The sequence below is a fragment of the Embiotoca jacksoni genome, unplaced genomic scaffold, assembly GCF_022577435.1.
Source record: "Embiotoca jacksoni isolate LCO1_2020_lvr unplaced genomic scaffold, fEmbJac1.0.p SCAF_23, whole genome shotgun sequence".
Taxonomy (NCBI): Eukaryota; Metazoa; Chordata; class Actinopteri; family Embiotocidae; genus Embiotoca; species Embiotoca jacksoni.
This window is the reverse complement of record NW_027185374.1, coordinates 1,669,174-1,684,631: the sequence shown is the minus strand read 5'-3', so window position 1 is coordinate 1,684,631 and position 15,458 is coordinate 1,669,174. Positions and strand designations below refer to the sequence as shown.

The following is a 15,458-nucleotide window of genomic DNA, read 5'->3' as shown; positions in this document are numbered from 1 at the left end:
GGACGACATGCTATAGTATGACTTTTTTGTAATGTTTCAGATGACATGCTATAGTATGACTTATTTTTTCCATATTTCAGACGACATGCTATAATATGACTTTTTTTCCATATTTTGGACGACATGCTATAGTATGACTTTTTTTTCCATATTTCAGACGACATGCTATAGTATGACTTTTTTTCCATATTTTGGACGACATGCTATAGTATGACTTTTTTGTAAAATTTCAGACGACATGCTATAGTATGACTTTTTTTCCATAGTTTGGACGACATGCTATAGTATGACTTTTTTGTAATGTTTCAGATGACATGCTATAGTATGACTTTTTTTTTCCATATTTCAGACGACATGCTATAATATGACTTTTTTTCCATATTTTGGACGACATGCTATAGTATGACTTTTTTGTAATATTTCAGACGACATGCTATAGCATGACTTTTTTTTCCATATTTTGGACGACATGCTATAGCATGACTTTTTTTTCCATATTTTAGACTACATGCTATAATATGACTTTTTTTTCCCATATTTTGGACGACATGCTGAACTTTTGTTTTTTTTTAACTTCTGATATCTGTCACAAGCTGGAATCGAACCCATGACTTTCTCACTGGGAGGCTGCTGCACTAACCACTTTGCCACCGATAGCACAACTGCTATGCACATTTTGGACGACATGCTATAGTATGACTTTTTTGTAATATTTCAGATGACATGCTATAGTATGACTTTTTTTTCCCATATTTCAGACGACATGCTATAATATGACTTTTTTGTAATGTTTCAGCTGACATGCTATAGTATGACTTTTTTGTAATGTTTCAGATGACATGCTATAGTATGACTTTTTTTTTCCATATTTCAGACGACATGCTATAATATGACTTTTTTTTCCGTATTTTGGACGACATGCTATAGTATGACTTTTTTTTCCATATTTTGGACGACATGCTATAATATGACTTTTTTTTCCATATTTTGGACGACATGCTATAGTATGACTTTTTTGTAATATTTTAGACGACATGCTATAGTATGACTTTTTTGTAATATTTCAGACGACATGCAACAGTATGACTTTTTTTTCCGTATTTTGGACGACATGCTATAGTGTGACTTTTTTGTAATATTTTGGATGACATGCTATAGTATGACTTTTTTTTCCGTATTTTGGACGACATGCTATAGTGTGACTTTTTTGTAATATTTTGGATGACATGCTATAGTATGACTTTTTTGTAATATTTCAGACAACATGCTATAGTATGACTTTTTTTTCCATATTTTGGACGACATGTTATAATATGACTTTTTTTCCCATATTTTGGACGACATGCTGAACTTTTGTTTTTTTTTTAACTTCTGATATCTGTCACAAGCTGGAATCGAACCCATGACTTCCTCACTGGGAGGCTGCTGCACTAACCACTTTGCCACCGATAGTACAACTGCTATGCACATTTTGGACGACATACTATAGTATGACAGTGCTTTAAGTATTTGTACAAGATGCAATAGTATGACTTTTTTTCCATATTTCAGACATGCTATAGTATGACTTTTTTTCCATAGTTTGGACGACATGCTATAGCATGATTTTTTTTCCATATTTTGGACGACATGCTATAGTATGACTTTTTTGTAAAATTTCAGACGACATGCTATAGTATGACTTTTTTTCCATAGTTTGGACGACATGCTATAGTATGACTTTTTTTCCATATTTTGGACGACTTGCTATAGTATGACTTTTTTTTCCATATTTTTGACGAAATGCTATAGTATGACTTTTTTGTAATATTTCAGACGACATGCTATAGTCTGACTTTTTTTTCCATATTTTAGACGACATGCTATAGTATGACTTTTTTGTAATATTTCGGACGACATGCTATAGTATGACTTTTTTGTAATATTTCAGACGACATGCTATAGTATGACTTTTTTGTAATATTTCAGACGACATGCTATAATATGACTTTTTTGTAATGTTTCAGCTGACATGCTATAGTATGACTTTTTAGTAATGTTTCAGATGACATGCTATAGTATGACTTTTTTTTTCCATATTTCAGACGACATGCTATAATATGACTTTTTTTTCCGTATTTTGGACGACATGCTATAGTATGACTTTTTTTTCCATATTTTGGACGACATGCTATAATATGACTTTTTTTCCCATATTTTGGACGACATGCTGAACTTTTGTTTTTTTTTTAACTTCTGATATCTGTCACAAGCTGGAATCGAACCCATGACTTCCTCACTGGGAGGCTGCTGCACTAACCACTTTGCCACCGATAGTACAACTGCTATGCACATTTTGGACGACATACTATAGTATGACAGTGCTTTAAGTATTTGTACAAGATGCAATAGTATGACTTTTTTTCCATATTTCAGACATGCTATAGTATGACTTTTTTTCCATAGTTTGGACGACATGCTATAGCATGATTTTTTTTCCATATTTTGGACGACATGCTATAGTATGACTTTTTTGTAAAATTTCAGACGACATGCTATAGTATGACTTTTTTTCCATAGTTTGGACGACATGCTATAGTATGACTTTTTTGTAAAATTTCAGACGACATGCTATAGTATGACTTTTTTTCCATATTTTGGACGACTTGCTATAGTATGACTTTTTTTTCCATATTTTTGACGAAATGCTATAGTATGACTTTTTTGTAATATTTCAGACGACATGCTATAGTATGACTTTTTTGTAAAATTTCAGACGACATGCTATAGTATGACTTTTTTTCCATATTTTGGACGACTTGCTATAGTATGACTTTTTTTTCCATATTTTTGACGACATGCTATAGTATGACTTTTTTGTAATATTTCAGACGACATGCTATAGTCTGACTTTTTTTTCCATATTTTAGACGACATGCTATAATATGACTTTTTTGTAATATTTCGGACGACATGCTATAGTATGACTTTTTTGTAATATTTCAGACGACATGCTATAGTATGACTTTTTTGTAATATTTCGGACGACATGCTATAGTCTGACTTTTTTTCCATATTTTGGACGACATGCTATAGTATGACTTTTTTGTAAAATTTCAGACGACATGCTATAGTATGACTTTTTTTCCATAGTTTGGACGACATGCTATAGTATGACTTTTTTGTAAAATTTCAGACGACATGCTATAGTATGACTTTTTTTTTTCCGTATTTTGGACGACATGCTATAGTATGACTTTTTTTTCCATATTTTGGACGACATGCTATAATATGACTTCTTTTTTCCATATTTTGGACGACATGCTATAGTATGACTTTTTTTTTTCCATATTTTGGACGACATGCTATAGTATGACTTTTTTTTCCATATTTCAGACGACATGCTATAATATGACTTTTTTGTAATATTTCGGACGACATGCTATAGTATGACTTTTTTGTAATATTTCGGACGACATGCTATAGTATGACTTTTTTGTAATATTTCAGACGACATGCTATAGTATGACATTTTTGTAATATTTCGGACGACATGCTATAGTCTGACTTTTTTTCCATATTTTGGACGACATGCTATAGTATGATTTTTTTTCCATATTTTGGACGACTTGCTATAGTATGACTTTTTTGTAAAATTTCAGACGACATGCTATAGTATGACTTTTTTTTTTCCGTATTTTGGACGACTTGCTATAGTATGACTTTTTTGTAAAATTTCAGACGACATGCTATAGTATGACTTTTTTTTTTCCGTATTTTGGACGACATGCTATAGTATGACTTTTTTTTCCATATTTTGGACGACATGCTATAATATGACTTCTTTTTTCCATATTTTGGACGACATGCTATAGTATGACTTTTTTTTCCCATATTTTGGACGACATGCTATAGTATGACTGTTTTTTTTCCATATTTTTGACGACATGCTATAGTATGACTTTTTTTTCCATATTTCAGACGACATGCTATAGTATGACTTTTTTGTAATATTTCAGACGACATGCTATAGTATGACTGTTTTTTTTCCATATTTCAGACGACATGCTATAGTATGACTTTTTTGTAATATTTCAGACGACATGCTATAGTATGACTTTTTTTTTTTCATATTTTGGACGACCATATAGTCGGACGACCATATACTATGTGTTTTCGGAACAAATGCTATGTGTGGTAATTTGTACTGAACTTTCAATCGTGAAAAGAAAGTTGCAGTAGATCGAAAATATACAGAAAGCTTATTATTTTCGTTTTGCTAGGTGCTTTTTCTTTCTGCACTGGCACAATGGAGCCCCTTCACGACAGCATATCAGTGCAGAACATGCTGGACACCATCACAGATGCCCTCATACACCATATCAGCCAATCAGGATCCTCGCCTCAGCAGCAGTCAAGACGGCAGGCCCAGCTGCTGCTCCTGCTTTCACACATCAGGCACATGAGGTAAAGCTGAATTACAAAGGATTTCTTTATTTATTTTATTTTTTGGTACCACATTAAAAGTAATTTGATTTAGACATATTCCTCTAACAGACATGTTTAAATAATCCTAAAATGATTCCTTAAAGCTGGCAGTATAAATGCTTTCAAAGAGTGATAGTGGTTTTTATAGAGCTGTAAATGATTGTATTGTTTTATTGTATTTTTTATTTTATTTTATGATTTTTGTGTCATCAGAAAGGCAGGTACTTTGTCTCATCTCCAGACATCAAAGTTACTACAATCTACTGATGGTTTATCAAGTAAATCTCATTATAACTCACAATAGATTTATTTAGTGCAAAAAGGTTTTTTTTAACAGATGCTGAAAGGATAGCTGTGGTGATATTCTGTATTTTTCTTATTGTCAACAAATGACATGTAGACAACAAGTCAATATGAATTGATCCTAACAATAAGTATTGTCTGAGTAGCAAAAGCCTGATGTAACTTAGTTCTGTGCCATAAGCCTTCAATATTGAACAAAATCGATTAAAAATGCATCAATCAGCCACACCACTGCACCAAGTGTTGTTTCCTCATCACAGTGAACTCTATAGTTTCTTTGGAGTCAGTCCCAAATACACTGTTCTGCTGCCCTAAAAGTATCAGTGGAGTTTTTGATCACTAGTACTACCTGTTTTCTTATATAATGGACTCGAGGATGCATTTGTATGCGCTGGTGCATGCAGGTTGGTGATATCTAATGTAAATTTGTTTGTCTACATAGAGCATCTCATTAAAGTGCTGAATATGTATTAATCTTTGACAAGAAACAGTCCCAAAGAAATTCAGTATTGACTTCTGTTCAAGTAACTACAGACCAGCTGCTTCATGAAATTGCTGAGCCTTTGCCTTTTTAAATTTTCTTGTCCTAAGTAGAAAATAAATCTGCTTAAAGCTGAGTGATACATGCAATGAAGGGAAGTCAGAAGGTAAATAGACAGACTAACACCATGTTCGTTTTGGTTGTTTTATTAGATTTTTAGAATTACATGATTAAAAAAATAAGAAAACACCAGCTTTATAACATTCAAAGTGCTTAGCAAGATAATTTTCCACAGAGAAAGCATAAGCAACTAAAGGGGTGAAAAAAGAGAAACATTAAGCTGTGTTGCTCAAGAACAACCAGAAGGTGTTGACACACAGCATTGTGAAATCTAACAGAAAGCAGAAAGCAGTTTGAAGTTTTGTGATTCCTCATCTCCCTTTTGTTTTCTCTTCCTGCAGCAACAAAGGCATGGAGCACCTCTACAGCATGAAGTGCAAGAACAAAGTGCCTCTGTACGACCTGCTGCTGGAGATGCTGGACGCTCACCGCCTCCACCGCCCAGTCAGATCAGCTCAGTCCTGGTCTGTAGCTGACAGAGACCCTCCCTCCACCAGCGGCGGCGGCGGCGGTGGCGGTGGCAGCTTCTCCTCCTCTGCTGGTTCCGGTTCAGGACCTCGAGTCAGCCACGAGAACCTGAGCAGAGCCCCCTCAGGTCCGAGTGTCCTGCACTACGGAGGGTCCAGGTCTGACTGCACCCACATCCTATGAGACAAAGCGCAACAAGCAACATGTGAAGGTCAAAAGTTCTTGTTACGGATGGATGATGTGTGGGATGATGGGACTGAAAGATAACGGTTACATTTGAATTCATTTCAGTCGACAATTATTTATAAATGATGATTCTGTAGCCGTTTAGGGAGAAACTTCTCGTCTGAACTGCTCCAACTCACCACAATCTGAGCTTCAATCTTCTACGCTGCCTTTCATAATATCTGTGATTCTGACTCAGTCAGCTTTTCAGTACTGCTTATTATTTCCAAAACAGTAGGTGTTAGGTGCTATTGTGGCACGCTGGTAGCCGCGGTGATTTCAAAAGCAGCTAAAATTTGCATTTATTCGCCTCGACCAAAGTGCACTTCCTCTTGAATTTAAGGAGCTTATGGGCATTTGTTTGACTTTTGCATATAAAGGATGGTGCCACACTAACTAACGATAGGACTGGTCAAAATGAAGGTGCAAATTATTTTGTCTTTAAATTCCAACATTATTAAAGACTAAACATCAGGTTTTGTGTGCGCGCACAATTTTAAAGTTGATATATTTGAGAAAACATTTTTTTTTCTTCCGTAAACACATTTGGAAATGAGCAGTGCTGGAGGTAATATCTGTTTAACATCTGTGAATTTTTGAATGGCTAAAAATTGTACGATCGAATCAGAGAGCACCGATTTCATGAAGAAGGAAGTCAAGCTTTATTGTTGGGTAACTTCAGGTTATCCACAGCTCTTTGTGCACTGGAGGTTTGTTCTCTAAGCTTACTTGCACCAATTTTTATTCTGAATTTGTTGTGTTAAATATGAGTGTGTGTATGAATAAGTGTGTGTGTGTGTGTGTGTGTGTGTGTGTGTGTGTGTGTGTGTGTGTTTAGCAGAGAGACTGCAGGATAGAGACAGAGAGCATCTGAGGCAGAAAGCTGAGCGACTCCCCAAGCTGACTTGATGCAAAGATTTTTGTCTTGATGCAGTTGTTCAACATTTCAGCCACATCGAAGCTTCAAACTTGTGATTATTTATCCACCGATTCAGTGATTTCATGTTTGGCTGGATTTAAACCTCCAAAAAACAAATGTAATGTAGCACTGCCATCGTTTTTATTTCTGAATTGGATCCAGCTAAAGAAAGACGCCATGTGACATGGAAGTGCTCAGATCTTTTCTTTGTTGCTCTACACTCAATACTAGTGTGACTGCTTGGCTTCTAAGTCGTTCCCAGGACCCAAAGTGACCAAATCAAATAGTTTTTTTTTCTGCCTGATCACCAGACAAACGCGTCCCACCGCTGAGTTCCCTTTACATCAGAAAAAAACGGGGACCACCTTGAAGAATTTAACACTTATAAGGATATTTTAGTGGGAAGATTCAGATAGGAATGTAACAATACAAAAAAAAAATTATAATTTGGAAAAAATGATGACAACTCACTCCCCAGTAAGTTAACGCAGGCTCCTTTTCTTCTCATTGCTTCAAAATATTTTAGCAAAACCACAAATTATTAAATTATGAGCCATTAAAACGTACAGTAGATCGTGGTTCTCAGTCGAGGATTAAAATTAGCCTTTACTTTTGTGAAATTGTAACTTGCATTAGACTAATCTAAGAGCAAATCATAGACTGATCTAACACTATACACCAGTCTAAATATGACCACTGGCTCAAACGTAGCAGAGACAGATTCCAGTTCTGAAAGAGCAGGCTTGAGTGTTTCAAGTGCGTCCACTTCACTCTCTAACTGAGCTCGGAGCTCACCAGAAAGCCATCTCTTCCTGTTACTTTCTTCTTCTAAAGGAAATGCTTGAAGCACCCGGCTTCCAGGAAACTGTCACTCAACCTGTGAAACGCTGCTTTCTCTTTGTCTGTAATCAAATCCACATCCGTTCACTTACACAGTCTAAATTCTGAGACTGAGATGAGGCCGTGTTTGATATTTTAGCTTAATAAATTCATGGTTCTATAGTTACGTTTTTCTGTTATGCGACAACATTTTTGTCGGGATTCTCACGTCGTCAGTGAGTCTGACTTGTGCCTCTATAAACCACCGTAAAGGATCAAAAACTTTGGATTTGGCCACTTAAGCTGTAAATCCAGCCAAACATAACTCGACTGTCATTTGTTTACTGTGCATATAAATAAAAGCATCAATCAGGAAAATCTTGTTCATCATTGTGTTTGTCCTGAAATCAAGTGTTCGAATACACAGCAGTAAATACTTCATGTTTTATTATTTGCAAAGAGTATTCTTCATGAAGTTGGCATTAGCAAACTGTACATACATAAATAACCATTTTTATATTTCATTTTTTTACAGATTCTGTTTTAACAACGCTGTGATTCGGATGTCTGATCAGCGCAGAATAATTATCGCAGTTATTACAAAGCACACGAGTTCATGTCACAGCCATCTACTAAAACACTACCAGTGATTGTTTGGCTTTCTTAAAAGCAGGGAACTTTCAAGTGCATGCTCAAACAGAAGGATAAAAAAATAACGACCTGTATTTAAAGGCATTTCAAACAATAATATACAAATCGGTTGAGAGCTCAGATTTTCTCATATTTGCCCCAGTAGATTAAATACTGAAAATAAAAACAGTAATACAAGCCTTGGCTTTTGGGGGAAAGAAGTCGGCCATGTTGGCTGGAGGGCTTCAGTGCAGTACCTTCAACAGTGCTCACGTCAGTGCTGTAAAGTTCAGGCTTTAGCTTTAACATCATAGAAATACTTCATTTCCAAAATCAAGCAGGTTCTTTTGAAACATGTAAAAAAAAGAAAAAGAAGCCGCACGGCATCCTTCAGAAAGTTCTCCTGTTTCAGTTTGTCTGAGTAGATCTTCAAATGTGTCTCTTCACACCTACGACTGAATGATTGCTACTCAAACTGCAGCTCTACTCTACAATTTACAATATCCCACACTCAAGGTGGGGCTTCAGCTTCATCAATGCTAACAATCTATTAACTGATTGAACACTAAATAAATAGTAGCAGCACTGGATATCATGGACAAAAAGCACAGTTGACTTTGGCTCCCAACATACAGTATATAAATAGTGCTTTGTTTTTCAATGCTTTCACAGGTTTCTTAAGAAACCGTAAAAAATAATATACACTTTTAAGTTAAAATAACATGAGACGTTTGGACAGGGGAGGAGGGGTCTCCAGGTGACGGTCCGCTTTAGTCTGGAGAGTGTTTTTCTGAAAGGATCGAGGTGAGTTTTTAGGAGAGTGGGTGTGCAACGAGGGAAGTCTTCATATCACCTCTGAATCACTTCATAATGCAAGTCGCTCCCCAGCAGGGGGGGAGCTTGTTGCTTTAGGGCACAGGGTGAAGAGGAAACATTCACAGGAGTCAGCAGAGCAAAGCAGTAGGTAGATATAAAAAATTAAAATTAAAACTTAAAAAAATCAGCTGCTCCTCATATGGGCGGAGGTCCATTGGTGTAGCGCAGCATGGGATGGAAGGAGCGGGCAAAGTTGTTGGCGTGGTGGCAGCTGTAGTCCTCCTCCGTCATGGGCACCAGGCAAGCCAGGCCGATGAGGAGCAGGAGGAGCAAGTGGACGGGCAGCGCAGCCCTGAACACCCGCAGCAGGAAGGACTGGTCCTTTGAAGAGGACGGGGAGGACGAGGAGGACAAGGAGGCGCCGTCTGGGAAGTCAAAACGGGAGGAAACGCAGCCAGCGGCGCCTGGTGATCTGCTCCGGCTGCAAGAAGACCCAGACAGAAGTTAAACACAGCAGAGATCAGACACGAGCTCACTAGTATTTGCAAATCACTGCAGTGTTGTAAAACCCGTCATAATATTCAGGTTTGTATGCTCGTCTATACAGTGAAAAATACTCCAACTTTATGGGATTTAAAGTTGATCAAGAAGACTTATTAGTGCTTGGGGTGTAGTTTACATCCTCAGACATACTATCAGTGGAAGGCATGTGAAGACAAAATCTGTATTTTTCTAATTGACAAGCTGGAATGATTTTCTATTCACTGTAATTGATCTACAAGTTAAATACCTTTTGGTTTTGAGCTGTTAGTTGGAGAAAACGAGACGTGCATCTAAAAACATCATTCTGGCCTTTGAGGAACTGTAAAGGGCATTTTTCACTATTTTCTGACATTTTATAGACCAAAGGATTCACTGAAAAAAAGTCCTCTACGGTCACACTAACATGTTTGCAAATACTGTTTTACTCATGTCTGGCAAAACAATGAACAAATACTGAAGAGGAAGGAAAGCAGAAGTCCAACACGGGGAGAGAGAGAGATCAAGAGAGTCAGAAAAACACATCAACCTGCACACACACACACACACACACACACACACACACACACATAAAACGGCCACTAAAACACATGTACAACCGAGATTTAACCGCGAGCATTTGTAGATAGCCGGCTGTGGCTCACTGGGGGAGGAGGGGGAGGAGGGTGAGGGAGGAGGGAGGGAGGGGACGGACGGACGACAGACACGCTTCGCCTTTGAGCCGACTATGTGAGAGTTCAATGCCACGTATCACTCCAAACAGAAGCAGGAGAAATGCCAAAAAGCCTTTCTGGAGATTTCCGCTGCCAGAGCCAAGACTCAACGGGAGGAACAGTATGTTCTTCTCACTGCGACTCATCCTCGCTGAGGTTAAAGGAGGGTCAGACACGCTGACATCCCTGCAGCTCTGCTTCATTTAGTCCTCCTGCATCTCTATAAAACTGCAGCAGCGAGGAGGCATGTGCACATCATGCGAGTGCATTCATGTTTTAGGGTTGGATTATATAATTTGGGAAGCCCACGAGAATATGATAATCTCTGCTTCTCATACAAATGATGCTATCAGGGGAGAGCAAAGTTATTATTTTGTGCGACAGTACTAATGGCAAGACTGGTTTTGGCTGAGTCTGTTATTGTTTTAATGAAAATCATAGAAAGTGGAATAAGAAATGAGAGGAGAGTCAGAGGTGGGTGAGTTAGGAGGTCTGGAAAGGAAACGGAGGACAAAGTGGGAGTTAACGTAGGAGGAAAACCGGCAGGAGTTGATGCATCATATCCTGCTGAAAAACTATGAGGAGAATGAAACAGGAAGGAAACATGAGAAAGAAAAACAGAGCTGCAGAATTAACAGCTGTAGGGGGAGGTGGGGGTTCACTGGGAGTCAGATAATGCCATCTAGTGGGAGAGGAGGGTACTACAAAGTGACTCTGGGAAAGGAGAAGCAAAAACGTATGTATGACAGGGCAGTATTTCATGATGCCATTCAAAAAGCAGCAGGGCAAAGAGAAGCAGTGAAATAAAACATTTAAAGGAGAAAGGGAGCGGCCTGATGTAGGCGAGTCCCCACTCGTTTAAGAGCCGACAACGTGGTCTCTAGAATAAGGGAGGATCATGGAACGCCAGGTTAAAGCCTTTAAAAGCAATCAATGAGAAAGTCTGCAAATCAAAATCATCTAATAATCTCAGATCTTTCACTAAAACATGGTTGATTAGGATTATCTGATTTGGCTTGAATGCATAAAAATGAAGTTTCTAGTAGGTGTAGCTGTGGTTCCATTATCCTCCCGGGTTTCTAGAGTCCAGGAGAGAGGTACCTGTGGCGCGGGCCGCTCTCAGCGTGTCCTGGGTGGGTCTGACTACTTTTGCCTCGGGGCTGTACCACGTAATGAGCAGGGAGGGGTAAAAGAAAGAAAACAATGTTTCAGTCAAGGGCAAATAAAGGCAAAGCCTCAGATGAGAGAAAAACCAAATAACAAACAACATAAAGAGAGCCATAACATCGAAGAGTCATCAATAACCAAAGAGCAGCAACATAATCAGTGATGTGATTGACTTTCAGAACCAAGAAATCTGGCTTCTCAATAATAAATCCTGTTCAAAGAAACTCACAAAATTAAACTGTTATTTACAGTAAAACTAAGTTTCTTTTCATGCATGTATTCCAAAATTATAAAATCAATTAAGTCATTATCGAACATTGTTTTTATCATGGTGAAACGAAAAGCCAGGTTTTCTTGTAATTTTTGGCAGATCAATGTGGTGTCGGGCAGCAAAAACATCTCAGAAGGGAGGTGGGGAGGGGTCAACATTTTTATCATGTAAATGTTAGCAGAGCACTTGCAAAATGGAAACACATTTTATACAGTTAAAATAAAGGGGAGGGAATATCTATCTATTGGGGGAAAATAATGGAGTATGCAGAAACAGGAAGGTGATGATATTTAGCTGTAGAGCACGTAGACTAACTCCCCCTACTGGACGTTATGAGGAATAACATTACCAGTCGTTTGCGACTTTGGACGGTCACCTCTGATGCTGAACCAGCAGATCCACAGATTTCTGATTTGCAAATAGGTATTGGTAAGCAGCCCTGTGAATAAAACGTGATAACAGTTACTATAATAATCAGGTAAAAAGAAAAACTGCTGCTAACGGAGAGAAAGGTCTGACCTGCTGTGTGCCCACGGCCTCCAGTCTCCTCTCCAGCGACTCCAGGTCTGAGCTGACCTCCCTCTGGAGCAGCCTCAGCCTGTTCCAGATCACGTGAACCTTCTCCTGGGCCTCCAGACACTCGCTGCCGTGGGCCCGGGTCTGCTCCGAGGTCTGCGACTGCAGCAGCGTCTGAGGTTTGGTGTTGACCAGCAGCTGAGCCGACAGGTCCTGAAGGGACGACACCTTCTGCTGCGAGTCCTGGAGCTCGTGCCTGATTTTCTGCGGGACGATCAAGAAGGCGGAGGTGCTTACTGGGTGTGTTCTCGTAGCTTTGCCTCTCAGAAGTCAGATGAACTCTCTCTTTAACTGCTTTGAGTCCTTTTCAGATTTGATGTTTTTAGTCAAGCGGTTGATCTGACTGGAAACCCAACGATACTACATCCCGCCCACCGACAGACACAAGCACCCTAGGTCTCAACTTCAGCTGCGCCTGACTTCGTCTGACTTGATGCTTGGCGAGAGCTGCCGGTGGCTGCCGGGGAGGAGTATAAAAAAAAAGCTGCCGTCGAGTCGGACAACTTGGGTGCATTTGTCACATGATATTAAAATCTCGCAGGAGCGAGGCGGCTACAGCTGATCTCCTCCGGCTGCAACGGCGGAGAACCTCCTCTGTGACGACACTACTTTATCCTGATAGGTTTAGAGCTTCACCGACACGCATGACGTGACGTCTGTTTTTATTCTAAGACCTTCAGAGCAGTTGTCACTTGTAGTTATCTCTCCTAATTTATTGATCTGCTCCTTCTGCAGTTCAGGTTTGACAGGCTGAGCAAGAAAGCCGTAAAAATAGGTTGTTTCTATTAAACATATTTAGATTAAATTTAACAAAAAATGTACAGACCAGACACAGTTTACACCAGTGTCAGCTCACCAGTCTGAAACATTTACACTTATAGCGTAAAATACAAATGCGTGTCATTTTAAAGTAATTTTGATCCTGTGGTTGACAACGGATTTGTTTTGTAATGCTATTTTACATTGAAGTCTACGGAGAGAGTCATTTGTTTTCCCCCAAAATAGGTCTGCTGTACACATAGCGAGTATTAAACCAGACGTACCATCAGTGTTTTGTGATGAGCTCGTAATGTTTCACGATTTGCTTTGTGAGGGATGGGCACCACCTCGTTCCTCCTGCGGTCGATGTTCTCCAGCCACAGCAGCAGACCGTGGCTCATCTCATGGAACTCCTGAAAAAATATGACTTCTTTTAAGCTTTGGTTTAAATAAAATACGACTGTCTGTTACCCTCACTTTTGTTTCTTTCCTATTTTTTCATTTTTTGGCAGGAAGTTATGAACAAAGGATGAACAAAGACATATCTTCAGTGTTTAAATATTTCTCATAAAGGGAAACTGTGCAGAAAAAAAAAATAGATTATATAAAGACAGATTTTTACACACTGACCTGTAGAATGTACTTCTGAAATATGTATATGACCTTTAAAATTTTCTTTGTTACACATTACTTGATAAGATTATACATAAAGCATGTGTAATAAATTGTACACACTTATATGCAAAGAAACATTCCTGTTATGTTATTATTTTGTGAGGTGCAGGTTCAAATTAAAACCCGTTCTCATTATTTTGCAGCCTGTCTTGGATCGTGTGTTGCCAGTACCTGGCACTGCATCAATGCCCTCTGCAGCTCTTCCCTCCAGTCCTCCAGAGAGGCACCGAGCCGGTCCCAGCGTGAGTTCATCTCTTTCAGCCCGTCCCTCAGCGCCCACGCCTCCTCAGAGTCGGGCTCTGATTGGAGGAAGTCTGCGCTGCTCAGGTTGATGGACAGGACCTCTGACTTGTGGGCGTCCATCCCCTTCTGCAGCTCCTGAAGGACAACAAGTTGCATTATTCATCTCAGCATCTACACATGCGGGTCAAGATATTATTTATAATGCCGGTGAACCATGAACCAGGCCAGACTTTCTGATGCTACGAGATAGAGGGAGCTGTGAACAGATGAGGTGTCATCAGGCAGGAGTGCAGCAGGATTAGAAGGAGGTGGCTTGGACACAGTATATGTAGGTTATTTATCATCAGAAGAGTGTATTTATAGAGCAGTAAAATCTGCTGGACCAGATACTGAGGTGTGAGTGTTAGTGGGTCAAATTACTGCAGACTAACTTTCTGTACTGTCACTGTTAATACACTGTACCAGGACTGACGCGGAGAGGAAACACGTGTGTACAAGCTGAAGATGAGAAAAACGCTCAATCTGATTTTTACAGTCTCAAAATGCAAGAAATAAGTATATAAATTGTTCATAAAAACTCGTAAAAAAGATTCATCTGATTAAATTTTGTCCAACAATTAGATTTAGATGTCACCAAAAACCTTCAATTACATTTCAGTAGAAAATCCTTTTTAATATATATATATATATATATATATATATATATTTTTTTTTTTTTATTTTTTTTTTTTTATGGTTTTCAGACACATAGTATATAAACCTTGAGCTTCTTGATTCTCTGCTGGATGGTCTGTATGTCGGTGCTGAGGTCGAGCCCTCGCAGCTGGCTGAGTTCGGCCTCTGACTGACCCAACCAGGCCCGCATGGTCTGCAGATCTGAGATCAGCTGCTGCCACTGCTGCAGGTTCTGTTCGTGTCTGTTCTGCTCGCTCAGAGACTGAGCCTGGATCAGCTCCCAGCGCTCGATCACACCTGGAGGCCACAGAGGAGATCATGTAACACAGCTCACACAGTATTTAGAGTCAATAGTGTGTGTGTGTGTGTGTGTGTGTGTGTGTGTGTGTGTGTGTGTGTGTGTGTGTAACTGACCTGCGCTCTGCATATCTGTGCTGGTGGGGTTGGTGAGTCCCGGCATGTCGTCCTCGTCTTCGGTCAGCTCTCCCTCTGCTCTCTTCACTGCATCTATACTGCCCCGACACTCTCCCATCAGACGCATCTGGGAGGATAAAACCAGTTACATATATTTTTGGTATTTAGTTCTCATTA

The 15,458-nt window shown here is 39.2% G+C and overlaps 2 protein-coding genes across 10 annotated transcripts in view; one reads left to right on the top strand and one right to left on the bottom strand.

Annotated features, from left to right (window-relative positions):
* Positions 1-8,171, top strand: part of esr1 (estrogen receptor 1) — a 53,210-nt gene extending 45,039 nt beyond the window's left edge. The window contains exons 8-9 of the mRNA XM_069158192.1: positions 4,263-4,446; positions 5,713-8,171. Coding sequence (XP_069014293.1) covers positions 4,263-4,446; positions 5,713-6,022 — 494 coding nt within the window. The 3' untranslated portion in view covers positions 6,023-8,171. The remainder of the gene's footprint in view (positions 1-4,262; positions 4,447-5,712) is intronic.
* A 61-nt stretch (positions 8,172-8,232) lies between these two features.
* Positions 8,233-15,458, bottom strand: part of syne1a (spectrin repeat containing, nuclear envelope 1a) — a 130,695-nt gene continuing 123,469 nt past the window's right edge. For 7 of the 9 annotated variants that reach the window (XM_069158186.1, XM_069158183.1, XM_069158187.1 and 4 more), the window contains 8 exons: positions 15,282-15,408; positions 14,953-15,164; positions 14,121-14,327; positions 13,559-13,687; positions 12,459-12,719; positions 12,289-12,378; positions 11,603-11,661; positions 8,233-9,729 (listed from right to left, as the gene is read on the bottom strand). In XM_069158186.1, the coding sequence (XP_069014287.1) occupies positions 9,444-9,729; positions 11,603-11,661; positions 12,289-12,378; positions 12,459-12,719; positions 13,559-13,687; positions 14,121-14,327; positions 14,953-15,164; positions 15,282-15,408 (1,371 nt within the window). In that variant the 3' untranslated portion in view covers positions 8,233-9,443. The remainder of the gene's footprint in view (positions 9,730-11,602; positions 11,662-12,288; positions 12,379-12,458; positions 12,720-13,558; positions 13,688-14,120; positions 14,328-14,952; positions 15,165-15,281; positions 15,409-15,458) is intronic. The other 2 variants (XM_069158184.1, XM_069158189.1) reach the window with 2 other exon arrangements.